At 42.3% G+C, this 14,318-nt stretch overlaps 1 protein-coding gene across 3 annotated transcripts in view; it reads left to right on the top strand.

Annotated features, from left to right (window-relative positions):
- The window catches only part of smyd3 (SET and MYND domain containing 3), a 796,202-nt gene that overhangs the window by 249,281 nt on the left and 532,603 nt on the right, over positions 1-14,318 (top strand). For all 3 annotated transcript variants that reach the window (XM_043695426.1, XM_043695428.1, XM_043695427.1), the window contains exon 4: positions 3,426-3,483. In XM_043695426.1, the coding sequence (XP_043551361.1) occupies positions 3,426-3,483 (58 nt within the window). The remainder of the gene's footprint in view (positions 1-3,425; positions 3,484-14,318) is intronic.

Raw genomic sequence — 14,318 nt, 5'->3', positions numbered from 1 at the left:
TTGAGAACTTCTGTGGCACTCAAAGGTCTCAATTGGCAGTGAGGTGAGCTGGTCAATTATGGGCCTTCCCATCCCAGATTTTGGTGGAGACGATGGATGATGAGCACCTGGTACTGCGACACCTTTCTTAGTTTCATGCTCTTTCTTCCTCCAAGCTCACCACCAGAGAGAGGAGAAAATTGCACCTTACTGTTTTTGTAATTACATTTTGATTTTACTTCTCAGGTGCCCAATTGGCAATTATTCACAGTGGCTTGATTGAAACCAGGAGAGAATGTAAAATCATGACAACGTTAAAATAAAATTTATATGGCGAGTAATGTTGAAACGCTATGATCTGATCCTCCTGCAAAATCACTGTAATAATAGTACCCTCGCCCCCTTCACCCCCCTTTAAATAATCAAGTGCAAGTTGAAGTAAAAGACCAGGAAATATTCTGATCGAATCACACTTGTGCAATACTGGTCAAAACATGCCAAGAAAACCTTAACGTCCTAGAAATAATGTGGATAATCACAGTAGATTTTAGAAGCTGTGAACATGTATCGAAACCAAACTGACTGCTAATTTGGTGGCTCATTTGGTAGCATTGTTGCCTCAAACTCTTAAGGTAATAAGTTCAAGTTCCAGACCAAGACTTAAGCAGAAGTATCTTGACTGACTCCTGAATGGTAGTGAGGAAGTGCTGTATTGTTGAAAGTGCTGCTTTTCAGATGAGGCATCAAACCAAGGCTCCATTTGCCATCCTGGATGATGTAAATCAGGCCGTGGCACTATTTCTAAGTAGAGCAGGGGAATTATCCCTGGAGTCTTGGCCAATGTCTATGCTTCACTTAACATCACAAAACAAATAATCTGATCATTATTAGATTACTGTTCATGCAACCACACAAACTGGCTAACCATTTTTCCGACATCACAGGAGTGATGATAGTGCAAAGTCTCCATTGTCTGTAGGGTGCTCTTTGATGGTCATGCGACCAAAATACAATACTTTCTTTGTCATACATGCTCTCATTCCAACATATGTGTCCACAGTTCCGCACTTATATACACGTCATCACTTTTTATGACAGCGCAATTTCCAAATGTACAGAGACATCCTTCAGACTAAACCCAGTGACCTTCAAATGCTAGAAGGAGAGACACCAAAATATGCCAGTTAAAATGTTCCTAACTGTCATCATTTCATTGCTTTACTGACCCCCTTATAGATTATTGTTTGCGTGAATATTGGGCTGACCACTAATGTCTGTCTCCTGAACGCATGGAAATTGGAACAAGAACTTAAATATTAGCATGATAGCAATAGATGATGATTTCTCATTTTGTAAGATCACTCTTCTCTGTAGTAATCACTGACAGCTCTATTGCACACCACCCGATATAATTTTTGTTACCTTCAGTCGTAAGAAAAGGCAAATTGTAGATTTGTCTTTCGAATTCCTCAGTGCAATCAGTGTACATTAGTACATACAAAATGAAATGGCAAGTGCTGAAGGAACAGGGTTTTTTGTAGATTAATTGTCCTCATTGATCAGAATGATCTCACCTCTTCAAGTGCAAACATATACTTTTTTAATCTATGCAGAAAACCGAATCAAACAGAGAAGATAATTAGTGTAGCTGAAAGATTAATATTCTTCAAGGACATTTCAGCCTTAATTATAATTGAGCTAGAACCCACCAACTATTAAAACCCATTTTCTTGTTTGCAGTGAAATGGCTGAAACATTTGTTTTCTAAATGGGGATGTTTCGCTCTGTGGCAGCAAAGGAAAGCATGCTCATTTCTGCGTCAGAGTTTAGTAGATTCAAGTCCCCACTCGAGGCAGAGACTGGAATGTAGGACTAAGGAAGTGCATCATGGTTGGAGGTGCCCTCCTTTAGATCGTACAAGGCAGTGTCAGTCTGTCCAGGTGGCTGCAGTAGATCCATGGTTGGCAGCAGGGTGGCTTAGTGGTTAGCACTGCTGCCTCACAGCGTGAAGGGCCTGGGTTCAATTCCACCCTCAGGCTACAGTCTGTGTGGAGTTTGCGCATTCCCTTCATGATGGGCGAGTTTCCTCTGGGCTCTCTGGTTACCTCCCACAGTCCAAAGATGTGCAGGTTAGATGGATTGGCCATGCTAAATTGCCCAGAGTGTCCAGGGATGAGCAGGTTAGGTGGGTTAGCCATGGGAAATGCAGGGTTACAGAGATAGGGTAGGAGTATGGGTCTGGGTGGGATACTATTCGGAGGGTCAGTGTGGTCTCATTGGGCCAAATGGCCTGCTTCCATACTGTAGAGATTCTGTGGTGATATTCAAAGAGGGTCTTAGAGAAAACTTGTGGATGAAAGAAGGAAAGAAAGGCTTGTATTTGCATGGTGTTTTCCAATACCTTAGGTCGCCCCATAGTGGTTTACAGCCAATGGTGAAATGGTGTCACTTGTAATGTCAGAAATATGGCAGCCAGAGTTTCACAGAGCAAGCTCCAACAAACATCACAGTGAGAATGTCAGGTAATCCATGCTTGTGATATTAGTTGAGTGATCAACATTGGCTAAAAACCAATAAGAACGCCTGTACTTTTCAACAAAATCAGCGAAATGGAGCTTTCATATCCACTCTGATTAGGGAGGTAGAGACTCTGTTTAATATCAGTCCCACAATTATTATAGTGCAGAAGGTGGCCATTCTGCCTATTTTGTCTCGCCAGTTTCTCGAATGAACATTACAATTCTGTGGCAATCTCCTGCCTTTCCTGAAAACCATGCACATTGTTTATATTCAAATAGTCATCTCATACTTTAAATGAAAATGTCTCCACCATACATCCCAGTCCCTAACTATGCGCCGAGTCAAAAATATTTTCTCATGTCTTGTGTTAATACTTTTGCAAATAATTTTAAATCTGGGTCCCTTTGTTCCTGGTTGTTTTATGAGCAGGAGCTGTCCCTCCCCAGTTACTCTGTGCAGATCTCTTATGATTTTGAAACCTCCATCAAATTTCCTCTTAGCCTTCTCCTGTTTAAGAAAAGCAGTCCCAACTTCTCTAATTATCTCAGCTGTTCTTGCTCATCGGTTCTTCACTGTCTTCGGTGCCTTCGCATTCTTGATAAAATGTGGCACTTCCAGCTGAGTCTAATGAGCACTCCCTAACTTAGTCCTCTCACGCCCTGGTTTATCCTGCCCAGCTCCTTTCCTTCTCCAGTGAAGTTTTGAAGCTGAAGCGAGGGAGACCAAGTGGCTGCAATGCCCTCCCTATTTCTAACCTGTACATTGGCAATCACTGTTGACGCTCTGTTGTGAAAATTGGACATTCCAGGAGGGCTTGCAAACTTGGAGAGAGTAAGTCTGTAGAGAGGGGTGGGGGGACAACTGATATGTTGTGTGTGTGTGTGTCTGGTGGTGGCTGTCATAATAACACTATTTTTATTCTGCAGCTGACTGGATTGCCCTGTCCCTCAGAAGAGTTGTATTCCGTGTCAGACCTTCAGTCCAGTAAGCCTATTCTTTCTGTCCTTTTAGATAATGAAGCTATATCTGCTCTGTTCTCTTGGTTGCAAGTTACATGTATTTGGAGGAGGAATTCTGGCTGGATTTTGACCAACAGAATTTGCATGCGGTCCCATATCTAAAGAATCCTGCAATCTGTCAGATTATGTAAAATCTGTAGCTTTCTTTATTAAAGTTCATTAATTATGTACATAGTGCTGCACGAATTGCAATGCCTGTAATTTCACTTGCTTGTCAGCAATTTTCTGGTATGAGAGCAGAGATGTCCACCACATGGTACATTTGGAGAAGGGTAGGACCTCTGCTAGTTTGTGTCCTCCACCCTAACAGAAAAGGAAGACCTATCTTCATGCCCTATGCTTGAGAGGAAATTGGCACCCAGTTAAACTTCACCCCTCTTTCCCTGGTCATTACTGTTAGTATTAACCCACAAGACAGTGGCCTTTTGATCACATTCTTCAGCATTTTAGTTGAACTGACCCTTTGTGAAAAGTGCAAACAAATGTCTGACACATGCAACTATCATGATATCTTCTGATCTGAAATAAACCGTAATGGTGAGAATGGGGGAAAGTTCAAAGCAGATGTGAGGGGCAAGTTTTTTTCCACAGAGAATTATAGGAGTCTGGAACACGTTGCCAGCAGTGGTGGTGGAAGCAGGAAAAATAGGGCTGTTTAAGGGACTTCTCGATAAGCACATGAATATGCAAGGAATGAAGGGATAGGGACCAAGGGCAAGCAGAAGGGATTAGTTTAATTTAGTGTAATGTTTGGCACAGCATTGTGGGCCGAAGGGCCCATTCCAGTTCTATATTTCACAACAGCTTACATTTATGCAGTACCTTAACAGTTTATGCAAGGTCCTTTCTCAGGAAAACATTGAAACAAAATTTGACACCGAGCTTCATAAGGAGATATTAGGACGATGACTCAAAACCTGGTCTGTAGATTCCCCAAGTGGGGTCTCCAACCAAATTTTGGGGTCATGAGGTTAACATCATGATTATTTTGGGACTGTGACAGAGTTAGAACAGCCATGTTCCCCCTTTATCTGGGTTCTGCTCTCAGAACCCACTCCCCTCAGATCTCTCATTTCTCACTCTTGGCAATTTACGGGTCTCAAAATTTGGTCACAGTGAGATGAGGTTTTGCAAGCAGCACCATACACCAAACTCTTAAGCTGTGTCTTAAAGGAGGAAAGAATGGCGGAGAGATTTAGGGAGATAACCTCTAGATGTTGGAGTAGGGGGTGAGAGAGTTGGCCCAAAGCAGCTGAAGCCATGTCCATCATTATTGCAGCAATTCATATTGGGGTGAGGCAAGAAATCAGAATGGTGTTTCTGATGAGGAGTTTGAAGTCTGGAGGTGGTTACAGAGGGTATGAAGGGATTTGAAAACAAGAAAGAACATTTTAAAATTGAGGGTACTGTCAGACTGGGAACCAGTGAGCCATGAACACTGTTTGCCTTAGATACTTTCTAACCCCCTCCCTGCCCGTTGTTAAATTTAGCTCAATATTTTCCACAAGTTCACAAATTAAACTGTGAAAAAATCATTCTGACTGTTTACGACAAATGACAGTTAACTTTGTGATCGTAAGACTTGGCAAGAGGAGCAGGCCATTTGGCCCTATGGTCCTGCCGTGCCATTCAAGAAGATCTGGTTGACCTGATTGTGGTCTTCTCCCTACTTTGCTATCTGTTCTCCCTTAACCCTTGACTCCCTTGTTTATGTCCATATCAGCTTTCATTAAATTTAAAGACCCAATTGCTAGTACCTTAGGGATGAGAATCCCATGCTCCAACCATCCTCTGAGTGAAAAAAAACTTTGTTCTCTGTCTTAAAAGGGAAACCCTCATTCTCAGTTCCCTCATGCTAGTCTCAGAGAAAAGTGCAGATGTGTTAATTAAGTTTTTTGAAGAAGTAACAAAGAGGATTGTTGAGGGCAGAGCGGTGGTCGTGATCTACATAGACTTCAGTAAGGCATTCGACAAGGTTCCTCATGGTAGACTGGTTAACAAGGTTATATCACATGGCATGCAGGGAGAACTAGCCATTTGAATGCGGAACTGGTTCGAAGGTAGAAGACAGAGGGTGATGGTGGAGGGTTGCTTTTCAGACTGAAGGTCTATGACCAATGGTCTGCCACAGGAATTGGTCCTGGGTCCACTGCTTTTCGTCATTTATATAAGTGATTTGGATGTGAACTTAGGAGGTATGATTAGTACGTTTGCAGACGATGTCAGAATTGGAGGTGTAGTGGATGGTGAAGAAGGTTACCTCAAGAGTACAACAGAATCTTGATCAGATGGGCCAGTGGACCAAGGAATGGCAGATGCAGTTTAATTTAAATAAATGTGAGGTACTACATTTTGGAAAGGCTAATCAGGGCAGGACGTTTACACTTAATGGTAAGGTCATGAGGAGTGTTGCTGAACAAAGAGACCTTGGAGTACAGGTTCATATTACCTTGAAAGTGGAGTCGCAGGTAGATAGCATAGTGAAGAAGGCATTTGGTATACTTTCCGTTATTGGCCAGAGTATTGTGTATAGGAGCTGGGAGGTTATGTTGCAGCTGTACAAGACATTAGTTAGGCCACTTTTGGAATACTGCATTCAATTCTGGTCTCCCTGCTTAGGAAGGATGTTGCAAAACATGAAAGGGTTCAGAAAAGACTTGCAAAGTTGTTGCCAAGGTTGAAAGATTTGAGCTATAGGGAGAAGCTGAATAGGCTTGGGCTATTTATCCTGCAACGTGGAGGCTGAGGGGTGACCTTATAGAGATTTATAAAGTCATGAGGGGAATGGATAGGGTAAATAGACAAGATCTTTTCCCCAGGATGGGAGAAGACTAGAGGGCAGAGATTTAAGATGAGAGGTGAAAGATTTAAAAGGGACCTAAAGGGCAGCATTTCACACAGAGGGTGATGTGTGTACGGAATGAGCTCCCAGAGGAAGTGGAGGAGGCAGATCCAATACAGCATTTACAAGGCATCTGGATGGGAATATAAATAGGAAGGCTTTAGAGGAATATAGGCTAAATGCTGGTAAATGATTAAATTAGGATATCTGGTCAACGTGGATGACTTGGACTGATAAGTCTGTTTCCATGCTGTACATCTCTTTGACTCTGTGCATCCAATTTTGTAAAAACAATTGTGATATTAACTACTAAACGTGAAAGTAATCTAAGTAATTCATCATATGAAATCAAAGAGTAATAGAGCATGGAAACAGACCCTTCAGTCCAACTCATCCATGCTGACTATAATCCCAACCTAGTCCCACCTGCCTGCGCTTAGTCTGCAATATATCCTTTCAAATGTTTCTTATTCATGTTGTTATTCAGTTATAACTGTACCCGCATCGACCACTGCCTCTGGAAGTCCATTCCACATATGAACCACTTGATGTTTTGGAATGTTGGGCAGATTTGATTTTTCTTTTGCTGTATTTTGCACAGTGCCTTTTGAGTCCCAGCCTCAGGACTCGATGACCAAGGAAAGCACCCTCAGTACGCTGCCAAACAGGGTGTGCATCAACCTGTAAGTTCCTTTAACACACACCAATGACAAGCAGGAGAGATCCCTGGTCAGTCACATGAAGGAAAGAGTATTGAGAGTCTTTACCATTATTGCCCATAGCTCCTAATTACAACATGCTTGTAAAAGTGCACGTTGCCACAGCAACGCAGACTCTCTGAAGTGGTTAATAGCATTTGCATCGCAACTATGTAGCCATTATCTTGGAATGCAGGCGCAGCTCAAAAGTTTTAGAATTTTTCAGCAGCTGAGATGAGATTTGTGACAATGAGGATTGAACAATATAAATTAGATAAGATTTTAATAAAGTAATGAGCAGGATAGTGCAAACTTCTTGAGGGTGATTGAGATCTTTGTGTGCACTAGTTCTTGTTCTGTTTTAGTGTCAGGGAGCCCATTAACGTGCACTGAACCTTACGCAGATTAATAGTGTTAAAATATTTGTCAGAAAATGCTTTCATAAGGGATTTTGAAAGCTGAACCAGTGATAATTTATGCCATATTTTAAAAGGAGAGTGTTAACGTTAATTGTCACTGAATTTTGTTTTAACGGAAAGCTTCATTGCATTAAAATTTGCTGCAGTCATCAATATATTTTATTAATGTAAGTTGAGTAATTGGAGCTAATTGTGAATTTGATAGTGTGCATTCATTGCTTTTTAGTCTATTATTGTACCATTTAGGAGCTCATAATTTGATTGATTTTAAAGGTTAAGAATTCAACACAGGCTGTAGTGAGATGGGAATACAGCAGCAATAAATATGTCACGAAGACTGTTTTTGATTTTTTTTCTCCTTCCATTCACGTGAATGTACTGATTAGGAGCAGGAGTAGGTCAGTCAGCCCCTCAAGCTTGCTCCCCTATTCAATAACATTCTGGCTGATCTGATTCAATCCATGTTCCCATCAACTCCCCCCCCATAAGACTGCATCTTTTTGCTCAACAATAATTGAACTTGACCTGGTTTAAAAATATTCAGGGACTCGCCCTCTCAGTAAGGGAGTTCCAAAAGTGTATGATCCTCTGTGACAAAAGATGTTGCTCAGCTCTTTGTTAACTTTGTAATTCCTTCGGTTTTTTTTTAGATTAGATTAGATTAGATTAGATTACTTTACAGTGTGGAAACAGGCCCTTCGGCCCAACAAGTCCACACCGATCCGCCGAAGCGCAACCCACCCATACCCCTACATTTACCCCTTATCTAACACTACGGACAATTTAGCATGGCCAATTCACCTGACCCTGCACATCTTTGGACTGTGGGAGGAAACCGGAGCACCCGGAGGAAACCCACGCAGACACAGGGAGAATGTGCAAACTCCACACAGTCAGTCGCCTGAGGTGGGAATTGAACCCGGGTCTCTGGCGCTGTGAGGCAGCAGTGCTAACCACTGTGCCACCGTGCCGCCCACTTTAAGCACTGACCCCTCAGTCTAGATTCTCCATAACAACAAAACCTGTCCATTCCATGTAATAGGCTAGTAAACATTCTGTGAACTGCTTCCAATGCATTCATGCCTTTCCTTAAATATGGTGACCAATACTATGCACAGTACTCCTCATATAGTTTCACCAGTAACCCACATGATTGAAATATAACCTACTTATTTCTGTATTAAATTCCCCTTACAATAAATTATAACATTATTTGCTTACCTAATTACTTGGTGTACCTGCATTCTAACCTCTTGTGATTCATGCACCAGGACACTCAGATCCTTCTGCATCTCAGAGCTCTGCAATTTCTCTCTGTTTAGATAATGTTTCTTTTTTGTTCTTCCTACCAAAATAGACAATTTTACATTTTCCAACATTTTACTTTTTTTCAAATCTTTGATAACTCACATGGCCCTGTTATATTCTTTTGTAGTCCTTGTATTCCTTTCTCATGTCCCTTTTTTGACCTAGCTTTGTCCTCAGCAAATTTGGCAACTGTACCTTCAGTCCTTTCATTCAAGTTATTTGTGTAAATTGTAAATAGTTGAGAGCCCACCATTAATTCATGTGGAACACCACTCATTCCACCTTGCCAACTAGAAAATAGCCCACTTATGCACAGTTTCTGTTTCCTGTTAATTGGCCAGCCTTCGATATGTGCCAATCCAGTCGCGCCTCGACTTACGAACTTAATCCGAAAAGTTTGCGAACTGAATCAATTTTTCCCATTGCTCGGATAGCGTAAGAATGCTTGGACGGCTGTTCACAGCGCACGCGCCAAAGACGAACTGAATGAGATCACGCGGGGCCCAAGAGCTTTTGCGTTCAACAAGCGCGTGGCAAAGCAGAACAATGAAACCATGTGGTCGCACATGGGCTTTTTGTGTTCGTACCTTCGTTCGTACCTTGAATTTCGTAAGTACATTGAAGCAAAATTTTACGTATAATCCTGTTCGTAAACTGATTTGCTCGTGAACGGGGTCGTTCGTATGTCGAGGCGCTACTGTATATTACCCCTACACCATGTCATTTTTCCCTGCAATAACCTTTGATGTAGCGCCTTATCAAATGCCTTCTGGAAATCTAAATACAAAACATGCACTGGTTCTAAAGAACACTAATGAATCGGCTAAACACTAATCCATATTGACTGCCTGATCTCCTTGACTTTTTGCCTAAGTTTAATGTCATTAATAATATCTTCTAAAATCTTTCCCGTAATAGAAATTAAGATGAATGGCCCATAGTTTCCTGGATTCTAAGTGTCTTCCTTTTTGCAAATGCTATCTTCCAAATCTAGGAGGTTTTATAGAGTATTGGGGTCACAATGTTGCCAGGGTTGGAGGATTTGAGCTATAGGGAGAGGCTGAACAGGCTAGGGCTGTTTTCCCTGGAGCATCGGAGACTGAGGGGTGACCTTGTAGAGGTTTACAAAATTATTAGTTCAATTGCAACATTTAAGAGGCATTTGGTTGGGTATATGAATATGAAGGGTTTGGAGGGATATGGGCCGGGTGCTGGCAGGTGGGACTATATTGGGGTGGGATATCTGGTCGGCATGGACGGGTTCGCTACTGTATATTACCCCTACACCATGTCATTTTTCCCTGCAATAACCTTTGATGTAGCGCCTTATCAAATGACTCTGTGACTTTATGACATACAGCGTGGAAACAGACCCTTTGGTCTAACTTGGCTATGCCGACTGAGTTTCCCAAATTAAACTAGTCCCACTTGCCTGCGTTTGGCCCATGTCCCTCTAAACCTTTCCTATTCATGTCCCGTCTAAAAGTATTTTAAACGTTGTAACTGTAACAGAATCTACCACTTCCTCTGGCAGGTCATTCCAAATGCAAACCACTCTCTATGTGGAAATGTTGTCCCTCAGGTCCCTTTTAAATCTTTCGCCTCTCACCTTAAAAATATGCCCCATAATTTTGAACTCCCCCACCTTAGGTAAATTACCTTTGCTGTTCATCTGATCTGTAACCTTCATGATTTTATAAACCTCTATAAGGTCACCCGTCAACCTCCTACAATCCAGTGAACAAAGTCCAAACTTATCTAGACTCTCCTTATAACTCAAACCCTCTGGTTCTGGCAAAATCCTGGTAAATCATTTTTGAATCCTCTCCAATTTAATAGGACCATTCCTACAGCAGGTGACCAGAACTGTACACAGTACTCCAAACATCCTGTACAACCTCAACATGATGTGCCAACTCCTCCACCCACTGGTCTGAGCAATGAAGGCAGGTGTGCTAAATGCCTTCTTAACCACCCTGTCCACCTGTGATGCTACATTCAAAGCACAATGTACAGGAACCCTTAGGTCTCCCTGTTCAACAACGCTACCCAAGGACCAACCATTAACTGTATAAGTCCTGCCCTTGTTTGTTTTATCAAAATGCTCTTGTTTTACCAGGGGGCCTTGAGGGTTTCTCAGAGAAGCTTGGTTGGTCAGTGATACCACTGTGATTACCTTCACACTTATTTAAACAAAACTCCATCTGCCATTTCTCAACCCATTGGTCCAATAGATCAAGATCCCTTGATCAATACCCAGGGACATTTGGGCCCCTATCTACCACAGTTTGTTCAGTAAGGAAAAGTAATGCTACCATATTTCCAGATGACCGTAAGTCTGCTGTCTGAGATAGACACTGGTGGTCATTTAACCTGAGGGTCACCACGCATCAGGTAAGAGGTGAGTTCAAGAAGGTGAGACCTTCATTGTGATTGCAGCCTATACGGGAATTGAATCCGTGTTATTGGCATCACTCTGCTTTGCAAACCGACTGTCCAGCCAACTGAGCTAACCAACCCCTCGTACCATTTGTTTCAATACCATTTCCCTGGTGATTGTAATTTTCTTTATTTCCTTGATTTGTATCCGGGACATTACTTACATCCTGCATGGTGAAGAGTTGTGCAAAATGCTCGTTCAACTTCCCTACCATTTCCTTCTCTCCATTCCTCAGACTCACTTTCTATCAGCTCAACGCATACTTTGTTAACTCATTTCTTTTTGAAAATACCTATGGAATGTTTTATTTTCTGTTCTTCGTTGTTTCAATCCAGCATTCTCTTGGACACTAAATTTTCCCTCCGTATTAACCTTTTAGTCATTCTGTGCTGTTTTATATCCTGTCCAATTTCCTGACCTGCTAGTGGTCAATACACAATGGTATCCTTTTTCCTTCGTTTGAGGATGTCCTATAAGTCCATAATATATTGTTGTCTGTGAAGTTGAGTTCTAAGGAGGAAAAATTGGAGAAAAAAGAAGTGGAGAAAATAAACTCTAAAGTCAATTTTGGGATGAAATATGATGTCAAGCAAGCACTATAAATACTTTAAATTTATAGTAATGCCGTTCTGAATCATACATTTGCTCACTTAACATCCCAAAGGACTTCAATTACAACACATCACCCATGCTCTATGTGAGTTTGTCGATTGTGTGCAAACATACTTGACATAATTCTTCGGTAGCCCATTCAGTATTCTCTGAATGTTTGGCATCTAATGATATCATCAGAAACATTTGCTGCCTGATTATTTCCGAGCATCTTGAACAGTAGGGCCCTGGAGGGTTTCTCAGAGAAGCTCAGTTGGTCAGTGATACCTCTGTGATTACCTAACCTATGTTTCTCATCATAGTTTCTCCTGAACATGTTCATCTCCTGCTGGCAAATGACTCTGAGAGTGTTGCCAACCATCTGGCACTTCATCCGGTGTAAATGTGGCATCTTGCCACTGAATGCCATTTGGATTTCTGATGAGTTAGGGTGGAGGGGAATGTCGCAAGAGTCACATCGCAGTTAATCTTGAAGCTATCTCTCCTTTGTGTTTATGTCTGTTCCGGTGTGGAAAACAACAAGGCTAGGTCATTCAGCTCTGAGAATGTATTCCGTCACTCCATGAGATTATAACTGATTTGCATCCTAACGTCATCGCCCTCCCTTATGACTTGTATAACTGAGGAATGAGTACTCCCTCCTGTCTTTTATTCGCTCAGGTGTCCTGTTTATTGTGGTTGTAGCCATTGGTACTGTCTGAGATTTGTTGGGCAGGTGCATTGCTATCAGTCCTCCTTATTGGCACTGGTATAATTTACTAAGTGGAAAAGAGGGCCCACTTGAAATGTTTGGCAGGATGGAGTCATGGTCTTGATAAATAGTGAAGGCTTATTTCTAGTACGTCATAACTGGTTACACCTCACCCGGGTTACAAGGGAGACCTTCTGAGACCTTGGGCTACATTTACACATACATACACATTGCTGTTCAGCTTCCAAGAGCCTACCACTGAAGATTTAGAAATTGTTATCTCCCCAAGGAGCACTCATATATATCCTGATAAGCAGTGCACATCTCGTGAAGCAGTGACTTTAAGAGGTTATTTTGTCATTTTTTTTTAAAGAGAGGTATTGCAACAGAGATACTGAGCTCGGCAAAAGTGAGGACTGCAGATGCTGGAAACCAGAGTTTAGATCAGGGTGGTGCTGGAAAAGGGAGTATGGAGCGGATCGGTGGGAAGGGAGATTGGCAGGTAGGACAGGTCATGAGGACAGTGCAGAGCTGGAAGGCTGGAACTGGGGTAAAGTGGGGGGAGAGGAAATGAGGAAACTGGTGAAGTCCACATTGAAGCCCTGGGGTTGAAGTGTTCTGAGGTGGAAGATGAGGCATTCTTCCTCCAGGCATTGGGTGGTGAGGGAGCAGCGATGGTGGAGGCCCAGGATCTACGTGTTCTCGGCAGAGTGGGAGGAGGAGCTGAAGTGTTGAGCCAGGGGCGGTTGGGTTGATTGGTGCAGGTGTCCCGGAGATGTTCCCTGAAGTGCTCTGCGAGGAGGCGTCCAGTCTCCCCAACATAGAGGAGACCGCACCAGGAGCAGCGGATACAATAAATGATATTGGTGGGTGTGCAAGTAAAATCTTGATGGATGTGGAAGGCTCCTTTGGGGCCTCGGATGGAGGTGAGGGAGGAGGTGTGGTGCAGGTTTTGCACTTCCTGCTGTGGCTGGGGACGATGCCAGGATGTGAGGGTCGTTTGATGAGGGGCATGGACCTGATCAGGTAGTCACGGAGTTGTCTAGTTGGAAAGCCAGTAAAGTAAATAACTTGTGAGGCTTTGGGTATTTTTTTAAAAGTTGGAACAATTGAAGCAGCCTGCTCTCTCTCTCTCTCTCTCTCTCTCTCACACACACACACATTGGAGAACTGCATGTGAGACAATCTGCTTTCTGAATTTACCTTTTTTCAAGAGTCTGTTTTTGAGTTGTTACTGTATTCGAACAGTTCACTAATAATAGTTACTGCATCTATTGTTCTGTTAAGTTTTCCAGTAGAGCCACGGTATTCCAAATCCATCTCTCATTTGTTGTATTTTAACTATAGTGTTTCAATACATTGCGTTTTGCTTAACATCAAGTAGTATGCCTGACTGAATTGCATCTGGAACACAATACCTCACACTTACCTTTAAAATAAGCAAAGGTTAGAGTCTAGGCTATCTTCTCAAAATAATTTGAGGGGGTCTTGTCCATAGCACTCATGATGTCAGTTACCCATTTGAGGTACTAACTGTGATCATGTATATAGATTTCATTTCTATGATCTTCCATTTGTGATTCATTTTTTAATCTCAACCCTGACCTAAAGGAATACCCAAGGTAGTCTCAGAATATTGGATCCTATTCCACAACCTTGGCAGCTCCTCCCAATGGGGAGATCAACCCATCCTTGTTCTGCACAGTCCAATGCTGCATTTCAGGAGCACCTTTTTGCTCTGAAAACCTAATTATGCTGAAGCCACTGTTTTCTGGCTCATTTCTTAACTG

Source organism: Chiloscyllium plagiosum, chromosome 9 (genome assembly GCF_004010195.1).
Source record: "Chiloscyllium plagiosum isolate BGI_BamShark_2017 chromosome 9, ASM401019v2, whole genome shotgun sequence".
NCBI lineage: Eukaryota > Metazoa > Chordata > Chondrichthyes > Orectolobiformes > Hemiscylliidae > Chiloscyllium > Chiloscyllium plagiosum.
The sequence above is the reverse complement of the archived record's forward strand: the minus strand, read 5'-3'. Positions and strand labels throughout refer to the sequence as shown.